This window comes from Schistocerca americana, chromosome 1, assembly GCF_021461395.2.
Source record: "Schistocerca americana isolate TAMUIC-IGC-003095 chromosome 1, iqSchAmer2.1, whole genome shotgun sequence".
NCBI lineage: Eukaryota > Metazoa > Arthropoda > Insecta > Orthoptera > Acrididae > Schistocerca > Schistocerca americana.
Window position 1 is genome coordinate 1,167,569,605 of NC_060119.1, and position 20,511 is coordinate 1,167,590,115.

At 45.4% G+C, this 20,511-nt stretch overlaps 1 protein-coding gene across 2 annotated transcripts in view; it reads right to left on the reverse strand.

Moving 5' to 3' along the window:
• Positions 1–20,511, reverse strand: part of LOC124619578 — a 194,162-nt gene that overhangs the window by 52,951 nt on the left and 120,700 nt on the right. For both annotated transcript variants that reach the window (XM_047146081.1, XM_047146074.1), the window contains exon 2: positions 7,794–7,886. In XM_047146081.1, the coding sequence (XP_047002037.1) occupies positions 7,794–7,886 (93 nt within the window). The remainder of the gene's footprint in view (positions 1–7,793; positions 7,887–20,511) is intronic.

Here is a 20,511-nt window from a genome sequence, read left to right on the forward strand (position 1 = left end):
TTCCCGCCGTCGTCTCTCCGAGCCTCTTGATTGAGGCTGGCCTTATTAGGACCAACGCAAGCAAACAAAAACGCCTCAGGACACTGGAGCTACTTTACGAGACGCGGGACGTGCTCGGATAGCTCAGGGTGGAGGACACGCTTATGGTCGAAGACATGTAGCCATTGTCCAGCCGGTCCAACCGTAGTAACCTGGCTTTTCCCGCGCACCATTATCAAATGGAACAGAAAAAGGGGGGGGGGGGGGGGGGGCGTAGTGTCAGTGGTACACAAAGCACCCTCCGCCAGATACTATAAGGTAGTTGTACTACTGGCCATTAAAATTGCTATACCGAGAAGAAATGCAGATGAAAAATGGCTCTGAGCACTATGGGACTCAACTGCTGAGGTCATTAGTCCCCCAGAACTTAGAACTAGTTAAACCTAACTAACCTAAGGACATCACAAACATCCACGCCCGAGGCAGGATTCGAACCTGCGACCGTAGCGGTCTTGCGGTTCCAGACTGCAGCGCCTTTAACCGCACGGCCACTTCGGCCGGCGAATGCAGATGATAAACGGGTATTCATTGGACAAATATATTATACTAGAACTGACATGTGATTACATTTTCACGCAATTTGAGTGCATAGATCCTGAGAAATCAGTGCCCGGAACAACCACCTCTGGCCGTAATAACGGCTTTGATACGCCTGGGCATTGAGTTAAACAGAGCTTGGATGGCGTGTACAGGCACAGCTGCCCATGCAGCTTCAACACGATACCACAATTCATCACGAGTAGTGACTGGCGTATTGTGACGAGCCAGTTGCTCGGCCACCATTGACCAGACGTTTTCAATTCGTTAGAGATCTGGAGAATGTGCTAGCCAGGGCAGCAGTCGAACATTTTCTGTATCCAGTGCATTATCGTGCTGAAACGTAGGGTTTCGCAGGGATCGAATGAAGAGTAGAGCCACGGGTCTTAACACATCTGAAATGTAACGTTCACTGTCAAAAGCGCCGTCAATGCGAACATGAGGTGACCGAGACGTGCAACCAATGGCACCCCATACCATCACGCCGGGTGATACGCCAGTATGGCGATAACGAATACACGCTTCCAATGTGCATTCACCGCGATGTCGCCAAACAAGGATACGACCATCATGATGCTGTAAACAGAACCTGGATTCGTCCGAAAAAATGACGTTTTGCCATTCGTGCACCCAGGTTCGTCGTTGAGTACACCATCGGAGGCGCTCCTGTCTGTGATGCAGCGTCAAGGGTAACCGCAGCCATGGTCTCCGAGCTGATAGTCCATGCTGCTGCAAACGTCCTCGAACTGTTCGTGCAGATGGTTGTTGTCTTGCAAACGTCCCCATCTGCTGAATCAGGGATCGAGACGTGGCTGCACGATTCGCTCCAGCCATGCGGATAAGATGCCTGTCATCTCGACTGCTAGTGATACGAGGCCGTTGGGATCCACCACGGCGTTCCGTATTACCCTCCTGAACCCACCGATTCCATATTCTGCTAACAGTCATTGGATCTCGACCAACGCGAGCAGAAATGTCGCGATACGATAAACCGCAATCCCGATAGGCTACAATCCGACCTTTATCAAAGTCGGAAACGTGATGGTTCGCATTACTCCTCCTTACACGAGGCATCACAACAACGTTTCACCAGGCTACGCCGGTCAACTGCCGTTTGTGTATGAGAAATCGATTGGAAACTTTCTTCATGTCAGCACGTTGTAGGTGTCGCCACCGGCGCCAACCTTGTGTGAATGCTCTGAAAAGCTAATTATTTGCGTATCACAGCATCTTCTTCCGGTCGGTTAATTTTCGCGTCTGTAGCACGTCATCTTCGTGGTGTAGCAATTTTAATGGCCAGTAGTGTAGATGTATTAATGCTCGCCCATAACAAGCTAAAAAGAACGACAGCGTAACTCAGCATTGGTGATTTAACGAATATCACAGTAATGCAACATTTTAACGAAGAATGAAGTTGGTACTGCAACAGGAAGCCTACCGCCCATATTGAGCCGCGTAGTTTGTAACACCCTGCAGAGCTCAAAGAGTGCGTATGGCAGGCGTACGCACCCGCTGAGAGGCGCACGCACAAAGCAATCCGCGCTGCACGCACGACAGCAGTAGCGGCCGGACTGCCTTTGTGGGTGATTGTTTTTTAAGCGCCTTTGTCGTGGAACTTTTTTCGCGTTGTTTGAACACTATAGGTCGGTAAATGCTGTGTCTGTCGAAAACGATACCGACACACAAAGGCGGGAGAGAGGTTTTCGTTCCCCCGAAAGTAACGATCACTTTTTCTGCTCTCTTTTTCGACGTCCCACCCACTTATCAAGCTTATGCCCCGAGCCGTTACGGGCGTACAGAACAGCTGCGTCAAATTAACCGGGCGAAGGGCAAAACTGCGCTTTGGACCTCAGTGGAGTAACATGCACAGGCTGGTTTTTAAACTCAGCGTTGGAACTAGCAGATAGGGAGCTCAAGGCGTTTGCACGAGCGATATCAGCAAGAAGTGTGGATTTGTTTTTATTCATTTCAATCATAACATCGGCATCAACATATAACTTATTCCCAAAAGCAAACTAGCCGGCCAGAGTGGCCGAGCGGTTCTAGACGCTTCAGTCCGAAACCGCGCGATCGCTACGGTCGCAGGTTCGAATCCTGCCTCGTGCATGGATGTGTGTGATGTCCTTAGGTTAATTCGGTTTAAGTATTTCTAAGTTCTAGGGGACTGATGACCTCAGAAGTTAAGTCCCATAGTGCCCAGAGCCATTTGAACCAAAAGCAAACTACAAAAAACCCTACTTGTTCTTTGTCCATGTCTCACTACCGCAGGTCAAAAAAAATTAAGAGTGATCTTTACTGAGAAGAAAAAGGAACGTTTATACTGGACTCTTTCAATAGTTAGGCGCACAAAATTTAGCAAGCTGGATCATAGCTCACCATTATATATAGCATATATGTACTGGTTGGAAAGACTATTATGCATTATTTTCACTGACGAACAACTGCCAGGTTGTCTAGCAACAAGTCTGAAGAATAGGCGGCGATTTACACCAGGTGGGTCGATAGTTCTGTCTTGATACGTATTTTTCGAGTCTCCTTTCTTTCTTTTGCTGGTGCCTTGTCCTGCGGTGTCGCAGGGTCGGCACGGTTAGCAACGGATTTGGCAAGGTTGCTTAGAAGGGGTGGCCAGATGCCCTTCCTGCTGCCACCCCGTACCCCCTGGGACGGAATTAGTGTACCCCAGCTGCCTGCGTCAAGTGTAATTCATGTAATAGTGCGAATGTGTTCAGATGTCTGCGAGTCGTGTAACTGAGGCGGCACGTGGGGAGCCCGGTATTCACCTAGCGGGATGTGGAAAACCGCCTAAAAACCACATCCAGGCTGGCCGACACACAGGCCGACGTCGGTAACCTGCCGGGCGGATTCGATCCAGGGCCGGCGCGCCTACCCGAGTCCAGGAAGCAGCGCATTAGCTCTCTCGGGTAACCTGGCGGGTGCGTATTTTTCGAGTCTTCATCGCATGGTTTATGTTCGGGGTGGAAGTTTGTGCAATGGGGGTCATTCAGCAGGGTCTTCGTGGGATGTGAAATTGTTTACAGGTACAGTGGGCACCACGAAAGTTGACAATACGTATAAATCACTGTTGACACTTGCATCTCTTCGTGGCCAAAGTCTGCCGAAAAAGACATGAGATTTCTGTCTACGAAGTCTGAACTGCGCTACACGAGTACGACGAATCTGAGCTGATTTTCTGCAACTCACCACTTCCCCCCCCCCCCCCCAACTCGTACTAAAAAAAAAATCACAAATCTTGGATCCCGTATACCACCAGTTCAGAGACCACAACCATATCTCGTAATCTACAAGAATTCGATGACTTCACCATTGAAACTGCTTTCCATTAACCTTTGCAGTTGTGCACACTACGTCAAGACAAAATTCGTCTTTTTAGTGTTTCCGAGGAGATAGATGTATTTGCTTATTCCTTTTACTCAACATAAACGTTACCTGTGACACTAACAGTTATTTCTCCTTACTCAGTCAATAAAATATCGACTTACTTTTTTTCTGTAGCTAAAAAGTGCCACTAAAGACATATTGTTGATTTCGTGGCTGCACTCGATGTTTTTGCTACCATCCTTACACTACACATCGTAAAGAATTGCCTTCGCTTGGAGTATCATGCACTTTGCTTCATATTCTTAGTTTCATAACATGACTTGCATTGTCTCTCAAATCATTTTGCTACATATTTGAACTAGCTCTTCCTCCTTACACTACAAGTGAAGTGCTCTTACCCCGACTGATTCACTATAGATTTTCGTCTTTGCTACAAAAACAGTACCCACGTGAAAGGCGATTCCATTTATCTTCGCGTGAAAATCTGAATTCGAGTGCGGACAACACCTGGTTGTAAAGATTGAGCAGGATGCAAGAAGTTAGCGACGCAATAATGCAGAGAGCCAAGAAGTGACGTGTGGTTAGCTTGAGTCACAAGCATAAGAGCGAAGACCGCAGCGGATGCAACAGGATAGACTTTCGCCGTCGCTTGATGAAATGACGGAGAAAACGGTCGGTTCCGGAGAAAGCGTTCTCCACATCCGCGCCCCGGGCAGCTTGCGCAGCTGTCCGAGTCCCAATGAAACAGCCTCCACACCTCAACATAGGCGGTCGAGCGAATGGCGGATGTGTCGTCCGGCCTAGCTTCACGATCGTTGTTTACAAGTGTCTTTCTGCACAAGATTCCCATTTAAGTCTGATTCCCATTTACGTCCCTCGAGGGTTTCTATCTCGATCTCTTACGGTCCTAACGGCATGTCTCTGCATTCGAACGATGTGTATTACCATACCTACTTGATAAGGACTGCAAACACTGAAACGATACTCTAGAACTGGTCGCACTGCGGCCTTGTTCGCAATTTCCTTCACAGATGTACTATGCTTTCCCAGAACGCTCCATCTAACAAGGAGATCATCCATCCAACAAGGTGATCACACGACAATCTGACTTTCGAATTTTTTTTATTTATCTACATCCACATCCATACTCCGCAAGCCACCTGACGGTGTGTGGCGGAGGGTTCCTTGAGTACCTCTATCGGTTCTTCCTTCTATTCCAGTCTCGTATGGTTCGTGGAAAGAAGGATTGTCGGTATGCCTCTGTGTGGGCTCTAATCTCTCTGATTTTATCCTCATGGTCTCTTCGCGAGATATACGTAAGAAGGAGCAATATAGTGCTTGACTCCTTGGTGAAGGTATGTTCTCGCAACTTTAACAAAAGCCCGTACCGAGCTACTGAGCGTCTCTCTTGCAGTCTTCCACAGGAGTTTATCTATCATCTCCATAACGCTTTCGCGATTACTAAATGATCCTATAACGAAGCGCGCTGCTCTCCGTTAGATCTTCTCTATCTCCCTATCTGGTACGGATCCCACACCGGTGAGCAGTATTGAAGCAGTGGGCGAACAAGGGTACTGTAACCTACTTCCTTTGTTTTCGGACTGCATTTCCTTAGGATTATTCCAATGAAAGTCTGGCATCTGCTTTACCGACGATTAATTTTATACGATCATTCCATTTTAAGTCACTCCTAATGCCTACTCCCAGATAATTTATGGAATTAACTGCTTCCAGTTGCTGACCTGCTATATTGTAGCTAAATGATAAGGGATCTTTCTGTCTATGTAGTCGCAGCACATTATACCTGTCTACATTGAGATTCAATTGCCGTTCCCTGCGCCATGCGTCAATTCGTTGCAGATCCTCCTGCGTTTCAGTACAATTTGTCATTGTTACAACCTCTCGATATACTACAGCATCATCCGCAGAAAGCCTTAGTGAACTTCCGATGTTACCCACAAGGTCATTTGTATATACTGTGATACACTCCCCTGCGGCACACCTGAAATCACTCTTATTTCAGAAGACTTCTCTCCATTGAGAATGACATGCTGCGTTCTGTTATCCAGGAACTCTTTAATCCAGTCACACAATTGGTCTGATAGTCCATATGCTCTTACTTTGTTCATTAAACGACTGTGGGGAACTGTATCAAACGCCTTGCGGCAGTCAAGAAACACGGCAGTTTATGATGCAAGAAGTTCAGGACTCAAATATCTATCCTCCAAAACTCTCAAAAATTGTCAAAGACTTCGATTTTGAAATTAATATCCTAAAGTAAGCTTGATCTTTTCTCGATAGCCAGCGCGACTCACTAGTGGAAAACTCACGTTCCGGGCAGATGACATTTTTAATCAGAGAGCTGCTGCATGTTCTACTAGCATTTCCATGAAGCGTAAAACGCATAAGAAGGGATAAAAAGTGAGAAGGGTATGAGTCTAGCAATCGCTGATTACAAAGTCGTTTCGGTCATTATTATTCCGATTTTTTCCTTTCAGTTCGGTTACCTACATCATTTAAACGTAAAATTCTCGAGCATACGCTAATTACGATATCTAATTCTCATTTTTATGAAAAACGCACGTCTTCTTATTTCTAATTAAATAGTGCGTACAAAAACACAGTTCTCACTACAAACATAAGTTCTTAATTTCCGATCTTTTATAGTTTCTTAATGAAGATTTTTCAGATTAAAAGAATATTACAAATTATATTTTTCATCCTTTTGTATCTTACGCATCACGGAAATGCTCATTGAGCATACATCTTCGTTTAAAAAGCGAGCATTCTATCACAGAACTACACTACCCGTCAGAGAATGCCCTCCCTTCAGGCTATTCACCCTAGAACACTATGTTTAAAAATTTAAGCCGGGGAGGAATCGAAATCGGGTCCACCATGTGGAAAGCGATGATTCTACCGCAGAGATACACAAACCGTCAGAGAACGCTTTTCCTTCATGCTATTAACCCTTGGACACTTAAAGAGAGGGGGGAGGGGGGGGGGGAAGAGGGCAGAAGAAATATTACATTGCTACCGAACCATCGTAAAGTGCACTACCGCACGTTTTATTCAAAGGAAGACATAATTTATAGGTTATGCGTTAGTTAATTGCACATATTATATCTCTAATGGGTCGTTGTATCAAATTGAGTATAAAATGTCCTGTTCTGATACACTAGGGTTAGTGACGTTCGTAAAACTTTAAACAGTCGATTTTCTCCGGAACGTTTGAGACTTGCATCGAATTGCTTTCGTAGATTTATGTTTTGAGTTCTGAACTTCACGTACCATAAATATACACCAAAAAATACAAAAATTCGATTGGCATTTTGTCTAGTTGTAAGTCTTAAATTGGCCGTTCGTTAAACTGAATTTACGTGATCGTCCCATTTCATGCCGCTTCCTAGTTCTACCACAGAAAACCACTTTCCCTGTTATTGGAAATTACCGGGTTCTTTCTCTTTGTTACACGTAGTATCTTATGTCTATCCATATTAAGAGAGAGAGCTTGTATTCATTTCACTAAGTGGAAGTGTTGTCCTAGTCTCCTTGCTTTGTCTTGCAAGCGTCCAGCGATAGTACGATTGCGGTGTAAATGTAACGCTTACGACGCTAGTGGTACGTGTTTATTTTGGCGGTGTACGCAGTAAAGCTGAGCTCCCGTAGATGGTGAGGCAGCGGTACTGGGCGGCCGCACTCTGTTCCTCGACCAGACAAAGGGGCAGAGCCCGGCAGGCCGGCGGGCTCTGTGAGCCGTGAAGGCAGTTCTTGCAGCAGCCGCTGGGCCGGAGCGCTCAGTGGTTTCCGCCGCCTCCAGCCGGGTGCATCCGCCGCGCATGCGCGTTGTACCGAGCAGAAAGAGTCGCGCCGCTTACCTTGAGAGCGCAGAAGATGCACGACTCCGCCATGCACGCATGGCCGGACAGCTCTCGGAAGCTGCGTCGGAAGATGTCCAGGTGCCACAGCACCTGCAACAACATGAAGGCAAGCGTCAGACTCCGTCAAACACACTGCTTACACGGTTAGGCGTACACCAGCTGACGTCGGCGAACAGTTTTTTTTTACAACTGCTGACAATCTTCTCAGTAGGTTTGGTGTGAAACGTAGGTTTCAACCTCTCATTTCGAAAATATCAAAACAGGAAATAATTGTTCTGATGGTGCCGTCAGTTCCATGATCCATTATTGACTGTAATACAATGGAGACCATTGACACTAATTCAGCCACCCAAGGACTCGTCAGGTAGATCCAAAAACCACTATACTAGCGCAATGTTAATTTGTGCTTGAACATCACACCTTGAAGATCGACGTCAGGAGCCTACTTATCACGTCTGTCGATATTATTAAGAACTGTGACGCAATATATTAGGTGTACCGATTTTTAAAAGAATTATATCCTTTTTAATTACACAGAGTGGCTTAGATAGCTAAGTGAATGAGACTAAAAATAAAAATATCTGAGCTTCAATCTTCAATAGTAGGGTTTCTTCGTCACTACACCGTAGCTCGGTACGGGATCCACCGTTAAGACTGTGGCCTCAGTCCCTCGTAACTGGCTAGGTAAGCTCTAAGATCGGAGCAAAGCAAGGGCATACAACCGTCAGTGGGACCATGCCTAGTACAGCACTGCTATGTTCAAATCAGCATTAGGTTTGAGGACAACTTTACCTCGTTATCTGCGTCACTTCCTAAGATCGACCCCACGGCGCTTAACTTATTTTATTAGACAACAAACTATTGAAAGTATTGATCTGCACACTATCATTGATGATTACTTATTATCTTTGCTTTTCGAATATCACGTACCGAAGAGCAGTAAACCATGGACGATCTTCCCTGATGGCTTAATATATATACGTGTATGGAAATGGACATAATCTCAAGATACATATAACTACTGAAATATTAATCTGTACACGTATCTTTGATGATTACTGATCAGCTTTGCTTTTCGAATATCACGTACCGAAAAGCAGTAAACCATATATATCTTGAGATTATGTCCATTTCCATGTGACTTAGTTTCAACTGATACACGAAAGTACAAAAAAAAAAAAATAAATAAATAAATAAATAAATAAATAAAATAAAATTAAAAAAAAATTCTTGAGTGAATAGAGGCAATGAAATCTGGAAACAAAGAGTAGCCCACTACAGGGAGTAGTTAAGATATGGCAGGCGAACTGTTTGTTAAAATTACAGTCATTCCAGCAAATACAAACAACTACAGTGCCTAAGACTTCATAATACGATGCGTTGCAGACAATACGGTTTTCAGATTCAGTTACATGCATGGTGCAACGCAACAACATTCTAGTACGCCGTAAAACCACTTTTCCGGTTGCTGTGGCCGAGCGGTTCTAGGCGCTTCAGTCCGGAACTGCGCTGTTGCTACGGTCGCAGGTTCGAATCCTGCCTTGGGCATGGATGTGTGTGATGTCCTTAGGTTAGTTAGATTTAAGTAGTTCTAAGTCTAGGGGACTGATGACCTCAGATGTTAAGTCCCATAGTGCTTAGAGCCATTTGAACCATTAAAACCACTTTGTCATTTACAGACGAACAACTGCCTCTGTTTGCGCTTTCTAAATATAGATGTAGAACTGCAGTGTTAATGACCGGTTTGTGAAGGCGGAATTTCACGCGTGCTGCATCTTGCTCGTAGGATGGCTAACGAGGCTGGCGTAACGTATAACCCAGTACGGCCATATATGCCCAGATATTCGCCAGCTGAACGACCTATAGAACAAGTAGGACACGAGATACTTCTTCTTGCGCTCCACGTACGCATTGCTGTAAATGATTGTCTATATTACTCTCTCATACCACACATGAATTTCTCTTTCTTATAGAGGTGTCACAGCTTTCATTTCTACTCGATTAGTACTCCTGGGGCCTCGAAATCTTACTGTGGCACAAAGCAGGGGAAAACTCTGAAAGGATTTCTGACACAAAGTTTCTGATAAGGCTCATTTTTTACACATAAGTGTTCACAAAAAAATGGTTCAAATGGCTCTGAGCACTATGGGACTCAACATCTTAGGTTATAAGTCCCCTAGAACTTAGAACTACTTAAACCTAACTAACCTAAGGACATCACACACACCCATGCCCGAGGCAGGATTCGAACCTGCGACCGTAACAGTCCCGTGGTTCCGGACTGCAGCGCCAGAACCGCTAGACCACCGCGGCCGGCAAGTGTTCACAAAAGCTGCTTGTATTTTCTTTCATTTATTCAAACCTATCGCCCACCCAGTATCAGGCATTACTGCTCTTCATCTGCAGCTAGAGTATATGTAGTCAATGGGCATTAAAACGCATTATTTATTTGTCGCTTACTATAATCTCTTATGTAGAACTTCTTTGTAGCAGGTTGTTTCCTATACCAACAAACAAGAGTGGAGATCTGTGGTTTTCTATTGTCGTACTGCATGTTGCGCAGTATTTACGTAACTGTGCAGTGCAAACGACATTTAGGATTTCACAGAGGGTGAAGTGCTCTATTTGCGTTATCGAGAACAGATACTTGAATTAATTGGCTAGGATTAAATACTGACGGGTTCATCTACATCTACGTGATTACTCTGCTATTCACAATCAAGTGCCTGGCAGAGGGTTCAATGAACCACCTTCAAGCTGTCTCTCTACCGTTCCACTCTCGAACGGCGCGCGGGAAAAACAAGCACCTACATTTTTCTGTGCCAGTCTTGATTTCTCTTGTTTTATCGAGATGATCGTTTCTCCCTATGTAGCTCGGTTCCAACAGAATCTTTTCGGAATCGGAGGAGAAAACTGGCGATTGAAATTTCATGAGAAGATCCCGTCGCAACGAAAAACGCCTTTGTTTTAATGACTGCCACTCCAATCCACGTATCATGCCTGTGGTACTATCTCCCCAATTTCACGATAATACAAAACGAGCCGATGTCATCTGTCAGGCCCACCTGATGCGAATCCCACACGCTCAACAATACTACAGAATAGGGCGGACAAGAGTGGTGTAGGCAGTCTATTTAGTAGACCTGTTGCATCTTCTAAGTGTTCTGCCAATGAATCGCAGTCTTTGGTTTGCTCTACCCGCAACATTATCTATGTTATCGTTCCAATTTAGGTTATTTGAATTTGTAATGGTTCAAATGGCTCTGAGCACTATGGGACTTAACTTCCGAGGTCATCAGCCCCTAGAACGTAGAACTACTTAAACCTAACTAACCTAAGGGCATCACACACATCCATGCCCGAGGCAGGATTCGAACCTGCGACCGTAGCGGTCGCGCGGTTCCAGACTGCAGCGCCTAGAACCGCTCGGTCACACCGGCCGGCGTAATCGTAATCCCTAAGTATTTAGTTGAATTTACAGCCTTAAGATTTGTGTGACTTATCGCGTAATCGAAATTTAGCGGATTTCTTTTAGTACTCATGAGAATAACTTCACACTTTTCTTTATTCAGAGTCAATTGCCACTTTTCGCACCATACAGGTACTTTATCTAAATCATTTTGCAATTCGTTTTGGTCCTCTGATGACTTTACAAGACGGTATGTGACAGCATCATCTGCAAACAGTCTAATAGGGCTACTCAGATTGTCTCCTATGTCGTAAACATAGATCAGGAACAACAGAGGGCCTATAACACTTCCTTGGGGAACACCGGATATTACTTCTGTTTCATTCGATGACCTTCCGTGTATCACTACGAACTGTGACCTTTCTGACACGAAATCACGAATCCAGTCGCACAACTGAGGCGATATTTTGGTTAGAAGACGCTTGTGAGACACGTTCGTGTATCCTCATTTGATAAGCCACTGCAGACACGTTTAGAATCTTGACTCACATATTGGTATGCTGTCTAGTGACTACAAGCTCTCATTACCGGTCAAATTCCGAAATTAAAATTATTTTCACCTCTGAAATTCAAAACAGTGGTGGTGGTGGTTAGTGTTTAACGTCCCGTCGACAACGAGGTCATTAGAGACGGAACGCAAGCTCGGGTTAGGGAAGGATTGGGAAGGAAATCGGCCGTGCCCTTTCAAAGGAACCATCCCGGCATTTGTCTGAAACGATTTAGGGAAATCACGGAAAACCTAAATCAGGATGGCCGGAGACGGGATTTAACCGTCGTCCTCCCGAATGCGAGTCCAGTGTGCTAGCCACTGCGCCACCTCGCTCGGTAAATTCAAAACAGCCACCTCTGTTACGAAAGCCATCGCGCTACCAATATGAGACAGGTTCAGTTCCACAACCAGCATGAAAATCTGAAATGGGGTTCGAACACGAGAGATGGGATTATCAGTTATTCAAAGGACACAATATTCTCAATGGCCCAAGTGTCATTTATGTTCCACCTTGGTAAATACCCTTTTTTGTTCTTTGATTTGCAAATGCAATAATTATTTGTGATTAGCTCTCATCATTTGACAGCTGTCAGAACTAGTATAACAAGTACAAAAGTTACTCATGTTGCACTAAAGTTACGAATTTCTCTACACCCAGCTACCTGTTACTTGTAGTTACGATAGTAGAAGACTGTGCGATGGTCATCTGTGAAAGCGTTTATCGTTTTATTTTTCAGGAAACCAGAGATGGAAGCATTTACCGGAGGCGATGCACGAGGAGTTGCGAGAGAAATGGGCTTCCGAGAGTATACCGAAGATGAACTAGCTAAAACTTAATACCACTACTGTGAGAAGTTATGCCTTATAATCCAAAAAATCAGATAGATGTGTGACCATCAAACATCGCGACAATATCTTTTTCCACTGTGGAGACCGAGAACATAGGGAGGCCGACAACTGGAGACTTGAACGCTCAGTAGGAACAGCAGCGCAGCGCGGTGTCTGTGCCGCGAACGTCCGCCTGCGGAAGTGGCTGACAAGCGCCGGAAGTCCTTCCTTTCTTGGGCGGACAAGCCGCTTGCGGGATGCGTGGGCGCGCCTGCTATGGGAAAACATCGCGCAGGTCTGGCGTTTGCATACGGCAGGTGGCGGCTGGCTCTCGAGCGTTGCACTCGATTCCATTACGCCCGTTACCGATTTCCGGCGAGATATCTATCTCCTTAATAACAGCAACAGTCCCTCTGCAGTTCCCACATAAGAGTTCGCCCAGTGCACTGTTGTGTATACGTAAACACTCGGGTGAGAAATATGAACTGTTACAACTAGTATAAAAACAGAGAAAATAAATCTGTTAAAAGATGAAAAGAGAGCGCTGTGTACAAGAAGACACGCGAAATAAATAGAAAGCGAATAGACGTGTGCGTAAATTATGTACGGAAGGAAAAAGGATGTACATGGTATGGCAACTATAGTTGCTACTTTCATGCTCCTACAATACAAAAATGGCATCTATAAATTGCACATTACATTATTTCTGTCCTATGTCCTCGCTGCCCTCATACTTGTCCTTCTATGACCAGAATGAGATTTTTACTCTGCAGCGGAGTGTGCGCTGATATGAAACTTCCTGGCAGATTAAAACTGTGCGCCCGACCGAGACTCGAACTCGGGACCTTTGCCTTTCCCGGGCAAGTGCTACCGAAGCACGACTCACGCCCGGTACTCACAGCTTTACTTCTGCCAGTACCTCGTCTCCCACCTTCCAAACTTTACAGAAGGTGGGAGACGAGGTACTGGCAGAAGTAAAGCTGTGAGTACCGGGCGTGAGTCGTGCTTCGGTAGCTCAGTTGGTAGAGCACTTGCCTGCGAAAGGCAAAGGTCCCGAGTTCGAGTCTCGGTCGGGCACACAGTTTTAATCTGCCAGGAAGTTTTTGTCCTTATATGGTTTTCCCCCTCCTCTGTTCTGGAGGGTGTTGTGAGGAAATCCAGCAGATGTATACTTGCAAAGTTATAGCCTAACTAGCCCGGAGAGTTCACTGTACAATGCGATCGATGGATTTCACACTTGACATTAAAGGAAGAGTTTTCAATAGCCACGAAATTCGAAAATCTCGGTTGCCCTTTATAGTACTACAGTAAACTTCAGGAAATGTGTACCTTAGGGCGAAATAATCTCTTATTAGCTGTGCTGAATGAAAACTATGAGTTTTAGGAACGCTAGCAGGGATATGATGTCTTAGCTCGAGGACTACTGACGAATACGCCGCTAATATGTTGCTGAAACGTACGTCTCAAAACAAGCAACTACAACAACTACCAATGACACTAGCCGTAATCCTGTTTAATGTGAATGTTCCTGCTTTTTTCCAACGTGGTACCGGAGCCCATCAAAATAGTTATCGTTGAGGCGACAGTGTAGTGTGCTATTTAGGCACCATGCTTGAGCTCATATTTTGCGAACCTTTAATTCGATTTTCTGACTACACAAAACGCTTAACTGGGTCTGCTTGCAACTACACAGTGGTTATAATGCTTCAAACATAAAATAAGACAAAACTATTATTGTACCATTGCTATACATAGGAAAGAGTATTGTACTGATATCACCTTCGGGTTGACTGAATTATTTATTGATCGCAGAGATAGCACTGGTAAACATGTTGTTCATATTTTTACTGTAAGTTGAAATATAGTGTTTCACGGTTTCTACAAGTGCGAAAAACGATAACAAGCCTTTCACAAATCAAAAATTCTCACCTCGTTTCGTAATCCAACTGCTGAGGACTGCAGTTCGACTATTTTGGGTTCCTAAACGACACGCAGATTTACACAAAAATTTAACAATATCGCCTTTAGATGCGCCAGTGTATTATTTGGTTACGTTGTCTGTGAGTCGGGCACCAGGATACGCAAAGCGCGCCGTCACCTACGAGTATATCAGCGCGCGGATATTTACCTACGCTATCGCGAGCAAACACGCGAGGCGCGTGGGTTACCACGATAATCTGGCGGACCGGTGGCTTCCAGCTGACACATCGCTCATAAAAAAAGCCGCGATATGGTGTGTCGATAACCAAAGCTAATACCCACCACATATGTAGCTCTACGAAATAGAGTAAACAGATTTCATGATTTCAGTTTTCCACCTATGACGAATCTTGCTCCTTTCGGATCACTTCCGAGAAGGTTTTCCTGTATGAATCGCAGCCAGCCGTTTGATTTGCTTCACGTAACGATGATCGCATGTGGTCGGTCCACTACATATTTCAATACATTATATGTATTACGATGGCCGTTCTGTGATCTCGACACTAAAATAGTAACGAAGTTTCGCGCGCATCACGCTATCCGTCTCGATGGGTCCTCTCACTGGAAGAGCAATGATCGCGAAAATGAGGGAATTACGACACAATTTTAACTTACTGTCGAATGTCTCTGTAAGCTGCCTCCTTCGTATGTGGACTGTACAATCCTGAGGATTACTCCAATGAATCTGGACTCCACCTGTCCTACGATTAGTTTTGTTTTCGTTTCACTTCAGATAGCTCCGTACGCATAATCCCAGATATCGATGTGACTGCTTCCAGCGAGAGTTTCGACTCGTGCAATCACACAGTCATGTATATGTCCGCCTAATCGTGCGCAATATGTATAGACGCGGGTCCAAGATTTGGTTCTAGGGCGGAAAGCGTCACAGTTCGTTCCTCTGTCTACCCTCCTCCACAAACATTACTTGCGGACACCCACGCTTTTACGTGCCACAGATCCATTGCTATGCCCTTCTGGAGCTTGTTAACCACTGTTTATAAACATGCAGTCACTTAAAACGCGTCATGACAATCAACTCTACTGTACAGTATAATCAAGATTCCGGTCAATGGAAAGCTTGTCTGTTTAACCATCGCTGTGTCGGTCCTGGTGTTGTCTCTCAGTTGCAGTGTCTCCTGCACACGTTACTGACACGTCGCCGATGTTGGTTGACAAAATATATTACCCTCAGAGAGGCTGTGACAGTTTCAAGTTAATAACGACAATATAAAAATTATGTTAAGGAATTACAAAGATTGTATGATATTTCGTCGACCAGCAACGGAGATGCGGCAACAAGGCGCGCAGAAGGCATTGGACGTGACAGGTAACACGAGGACCAAGTCATGGACAGTTGTATCGAAACAGTCTTTGTTCCGAGCAAAGTCTTGTTTCTACCGCCCAGAAGAGTTGACTGTAAAGATGTACTTAAAGAGTCCTTAGCAAGTGGTTAACAAGACAGGAGCCATAGCGATACTGAAAACACAAAAAGTTAGCAGCCGTTTCGTATAAACAAAATGAATGACATAAAACCTTATATATACTAAGATGGTATCTGTTCTTTCGGACATGTCCAAATGTAGTGCGGGACAATACGTTGAGAATGTGGGTTTCGCGGGAGGCGTGCCAGAGATAAATCCCTGCAGTCGCGCTATCGTCTCTGTCCTCGGTGGCTCAGATGGATAGAGCGTTTGCCATGTAAGCAAGAGATCCCGGGTTCGAGTTCCGGTCGGGGCACACATTTTCATCTGTCCCCGTTGACGTATGTCAACGCCTGTAAGCAGCTAAGGGTGTTCATTTCATTGTAATTACATAAAACGTTGTTTATGTAAACAGCAGAGGTGACAAATGAGGTAAATATTCCCTCACATTAGAAAGGTCACAACAGGTAGGAAAATTGTAAAGAACAATTTTAACATCAATGTGTGCGTGCGGTAAAATGTTTTTGGTATTACCTGAAGGAGGTTCGTGCATTGAAACATCTTGCTTTATTGACCCTTTAAATCATACGTAGTATAACATTTATGGCTTTGGAGCCATCATATTCGACTACAAGAAGTTCTTTTTAGAGCAGTTGAGAAGGCATCTGTGGCAAAGATGACGTAACGTGGTGTGAGGTACCGATGACAGATGGTTTGTTCGCTACGGGTATCGTGAGAAAGACCGCCTAAATTGTGGTCCTTCTCCGCGATTGGCTGCTGCGTTCGGAAGTTGCGCGCCAAAATGGTAATCTTCAGTTATTAATATTTGAGAAGTTAAATAGCGTATTTACTCGAATTTCAAATTAAAGCGGCTCTCAATATTGTGCTATCATTCCATTATATCATTGGTACTAATAACCAGCGGAATAATTGTGGTGTCACCGCCAGATACCACACTTGCTAGGTGGTAGCCTTTAAATCGGCCGCGGTCCGCTAGTATACGTCGGACCCGCGTGTCGCCACTGTCAGTGATAGCAGACCGAGCGCCGCCACACGGCAGGTCTCGAGAGACATACTAGCACTCGCCCCAGTTGTACGGACGACTTAGCTAGCGATGCAACACTGACGAACCTCGTTTATTTGCAGAGAAGATAGTTTGAATAGCCTTCAGCTAAGTCAATGGCTGCGACCTAGCAAGGCGCCATAGCAATTGATAGTTATCGTATGAAGCATGTCTCATCAAGAACGATGTATACAAATGATGGATTAAAGTTAAGTATTCCAGGAGCTACGTACTTTTCTTTATAGCATTCATTCCGTATCCTGTTTCAGACCTCACGCCAGCCTGCTTGGTTTAACGCGTGCATTTCGGCCTTCTCTAGCTATACAACAATAATAAACAACTGCAAAAGGAACAGGCAGAAGAAGCACTTCCGTGGTCTTCGGATCGCGTCTAACTTTGATAGCGGGCGAGGTGGTTCGGCTCTAAGGCCAGAGCTCGTTCTGATGATATTTCGTTTGTGGGGCTCTCAACAGCGCGGTTATCAGCACCCGTACAAATTCCCAACCATTGCTCAGTCCGATCTCGGCACTTCCATGATTGATGATGAAATGATGAGGACAACACAAACACCCAATCATCTCGAGGCAGGTGAAAATCCCTGACCCCGCCGAGAATCGAACCCGAGACCCCGTGCTTGGGAGCTCGTTCGGCACTCTCCGAGGACCGAAATGTTGTCCGTCGCGGTACCATTCAAGTCTTAACTTGAATTGTCTAGTTGAGAACAGTGTGAATGTAATTACAGAAATTCGCAGTTAATTATTTTGTTGAAGAATGGAAGGTGTTTGTCTCTATAAAGCGGAATGTATTTGTGCAGTTTCTCGTGTTCTGCCAGTAAGAAGCGAGTGGCATCCCCGTATAAACAAACCAATCGTAAATGTAATCATTTCTAAAACAACAGTTCCTCGCTAAGAGTTTCTCACAGCCTCAAGATTACGTGCTGTTTTCTGTACAGGGGACAACAACTGTAGAAGACTGCAGGTTGGTGAACATTTATTAGAACTTACGCATTCCACTCAGGGCGGTCGAAGCAAATAGGCTCCTCGCGTGTACTGCAGTCTTAGTACAAATGAGATCAGGTTCAAATGGCTCTGAGCACTATGGGACTTAACATCTTAGGTCATCAGTCCCCTAGAACTTAGAACTACTTAAACCTAACTAACCTAGGATATCACACACATCCATGCCGGAGGTCAGTGACAGGTCATCTGTGGTAACAGAGAGGAGGTATGAAGAAGAGAAATATTTCAGAGAGATGGGCTTTGACATACATACGTATGTATCACTTCTCCCTCTCTCTCTCTTTTTCAACTTGCCTTTGTGCCCCATGCTGGAAGTTAAAAGGGTTGTGTTGTCAACACTGGAGGTCATGAGAGCCTGGACCACCAAAGTGCCGGCCGAAGTGGCCGTGCGGTTCTAGGCGCTGCTCTCTGGAACCGCGACACCGCTATGGTCGCAGGTTCGAATCCTGCCTCGGGCATGGATGTGTGTGATGTCCTTAGGTTAGTTAGGTTTAATTAGTTCTAAGTTCTATTGCCGAATGGTTGGTGTAGTGGTTGCGGCCTCATCTGTTCCGAGGTAAGGTAAAACTTTGTTTATCCTGTGATACAATACGCCATTTCGGCCCACGTGTCACGCAAAGGATTAAATAATATAAATTTGAGACTGGTAGCGGTCTCTCAAAAACTTTTCCATACTTTTGAAACAGTCACGGTCCATTGACAATCAATACGGTTTTAATTTATTTTTTTATTAACATTTGTTTGAATTGTTTTCCGGTGCTGTGTTGACGCTTTTCAGCGGTTCCGTGGCGGCTATGGCTGCTAAGCCGTATAATTTCCCGTAGAGCGTAGCGGAGAAAGTCGTGCACCGACAAAACGACCGCGTCGAGCCGCTGCCGCACCACCCGGCCAGCTGTCATCTGGGCCCGGAGGAGCAAAGCCTGCGACGCCTCTGCTCCGCGAAAGAAATGCCGCCGCTGACAGTTTTGCTGCAGCTCTCCTCAGCGCCGTGGTCTGTAGCAGCGGCAGCCGAGCGGAACTCGTAGCGCGGCTGAGGTTTCCCACAACACACGGCCACCACAAAGGGGAGCGGGGGACCGGCGGAGGTGTTGCGTGCGGCTCACTCTCTTGTCTTGTTACATGGCCACCTTGGCCGACCCGCCTCCGACGGTTCGTTACAGTCACTACAAACGACAGCGCATGCGCATCGATGTACAGTGCAAGCGTGTTTTGGTTCGACTCTCTCTCAGTGGTGACAGGCGGGAGAAGACTGGAAGAAACACTGGGGTTTCACGTCAGTCATTGATCTGCACTGCTGTTTAGTGTACAACACTCGAGCTTACCGAGTAGTTGTGACTGGATTCAGCATTTTCAAAGAGGGAGAACTAAATGTATTATTCTTAACGAAATAAAAGAGACAGTATTTCTATAGTACCCCATAGAGAGAGCCATTTGTGCGGCTGGTTCCGGTGGAGGTTCGAGTCCTCCCTAGGCATGGGTGTGTGTGTTTGTCCTTAGGATAATTTAGGTTAAGTAGTGTGTAAGCTTAGGGACTGATGACTTTAGCAGTTAAGTCCCATTGGATTTCACACACATTTGAACATTTTTTGGCGAGCCATTACTATTTAAAACATACCGGGTGTCCAGAAAATAGTGACCAATATTCAGGAATATGACAGGAACGACGATTCGGAGCAAAAAACTGTAATAGACATGGGCTCTATAATGCATACCTACAGAGCAACGACTTTTCCTTCATCTTCGCTACTGTGAATCACATCTCTTCTTACCGAAAAGTGCTTTTAGCTCTTAAATTGTTCACTAGACACTTTTTTCTTGTTTTGGTCCATGCGAACTCCTCCCAAATTAGAGAAAGCAAAAGAACTTTCAGTGGAAGATATGCTTCACACTATCGATGACGCGCAGAACTACTCATACATTTAGGGTACGAACTGTAGAGCCCATATTAACTGGATTTTTGGTTTTTTGCTTCGAATGATCGCCCTGTCACATCCATTTTCACTGGTCACCCCTCCTGGCACACCCTGTATGTAAACTACTATGCACTGAAGAGCCAAAGAAATTGGTACACCTGCCTAATATCGTGTAGGGCCCCCGTGAGCACGCAAAAGTGCCGCAACACGACGTGGCATGGACTCGACTAATGTCTGAAGTACTACTGGAGGGAATGGACACCTTGAATCCTGCAGGGCTGTCCATAAATCCGTAAGGAACCGGGGGGGGGGGGGGGGGGTGGAGATCTTATCATCTACATCCATACTCCGCAAGGCACCTGACGGTGTGTGGCGGAGGGTACCTTGAGTACCTCTATCGGTCTCCCTTCTATTCCAGTCTCGTATTGTTCGTGGAAAGAAGGTTGTCGGTATGCCTCTGTGTGGGCTCTGACCTCTCTGATTTTATCCTCATGGTCTCTTCGCGAGATATACGTAGGAGGGAGCAAGATAT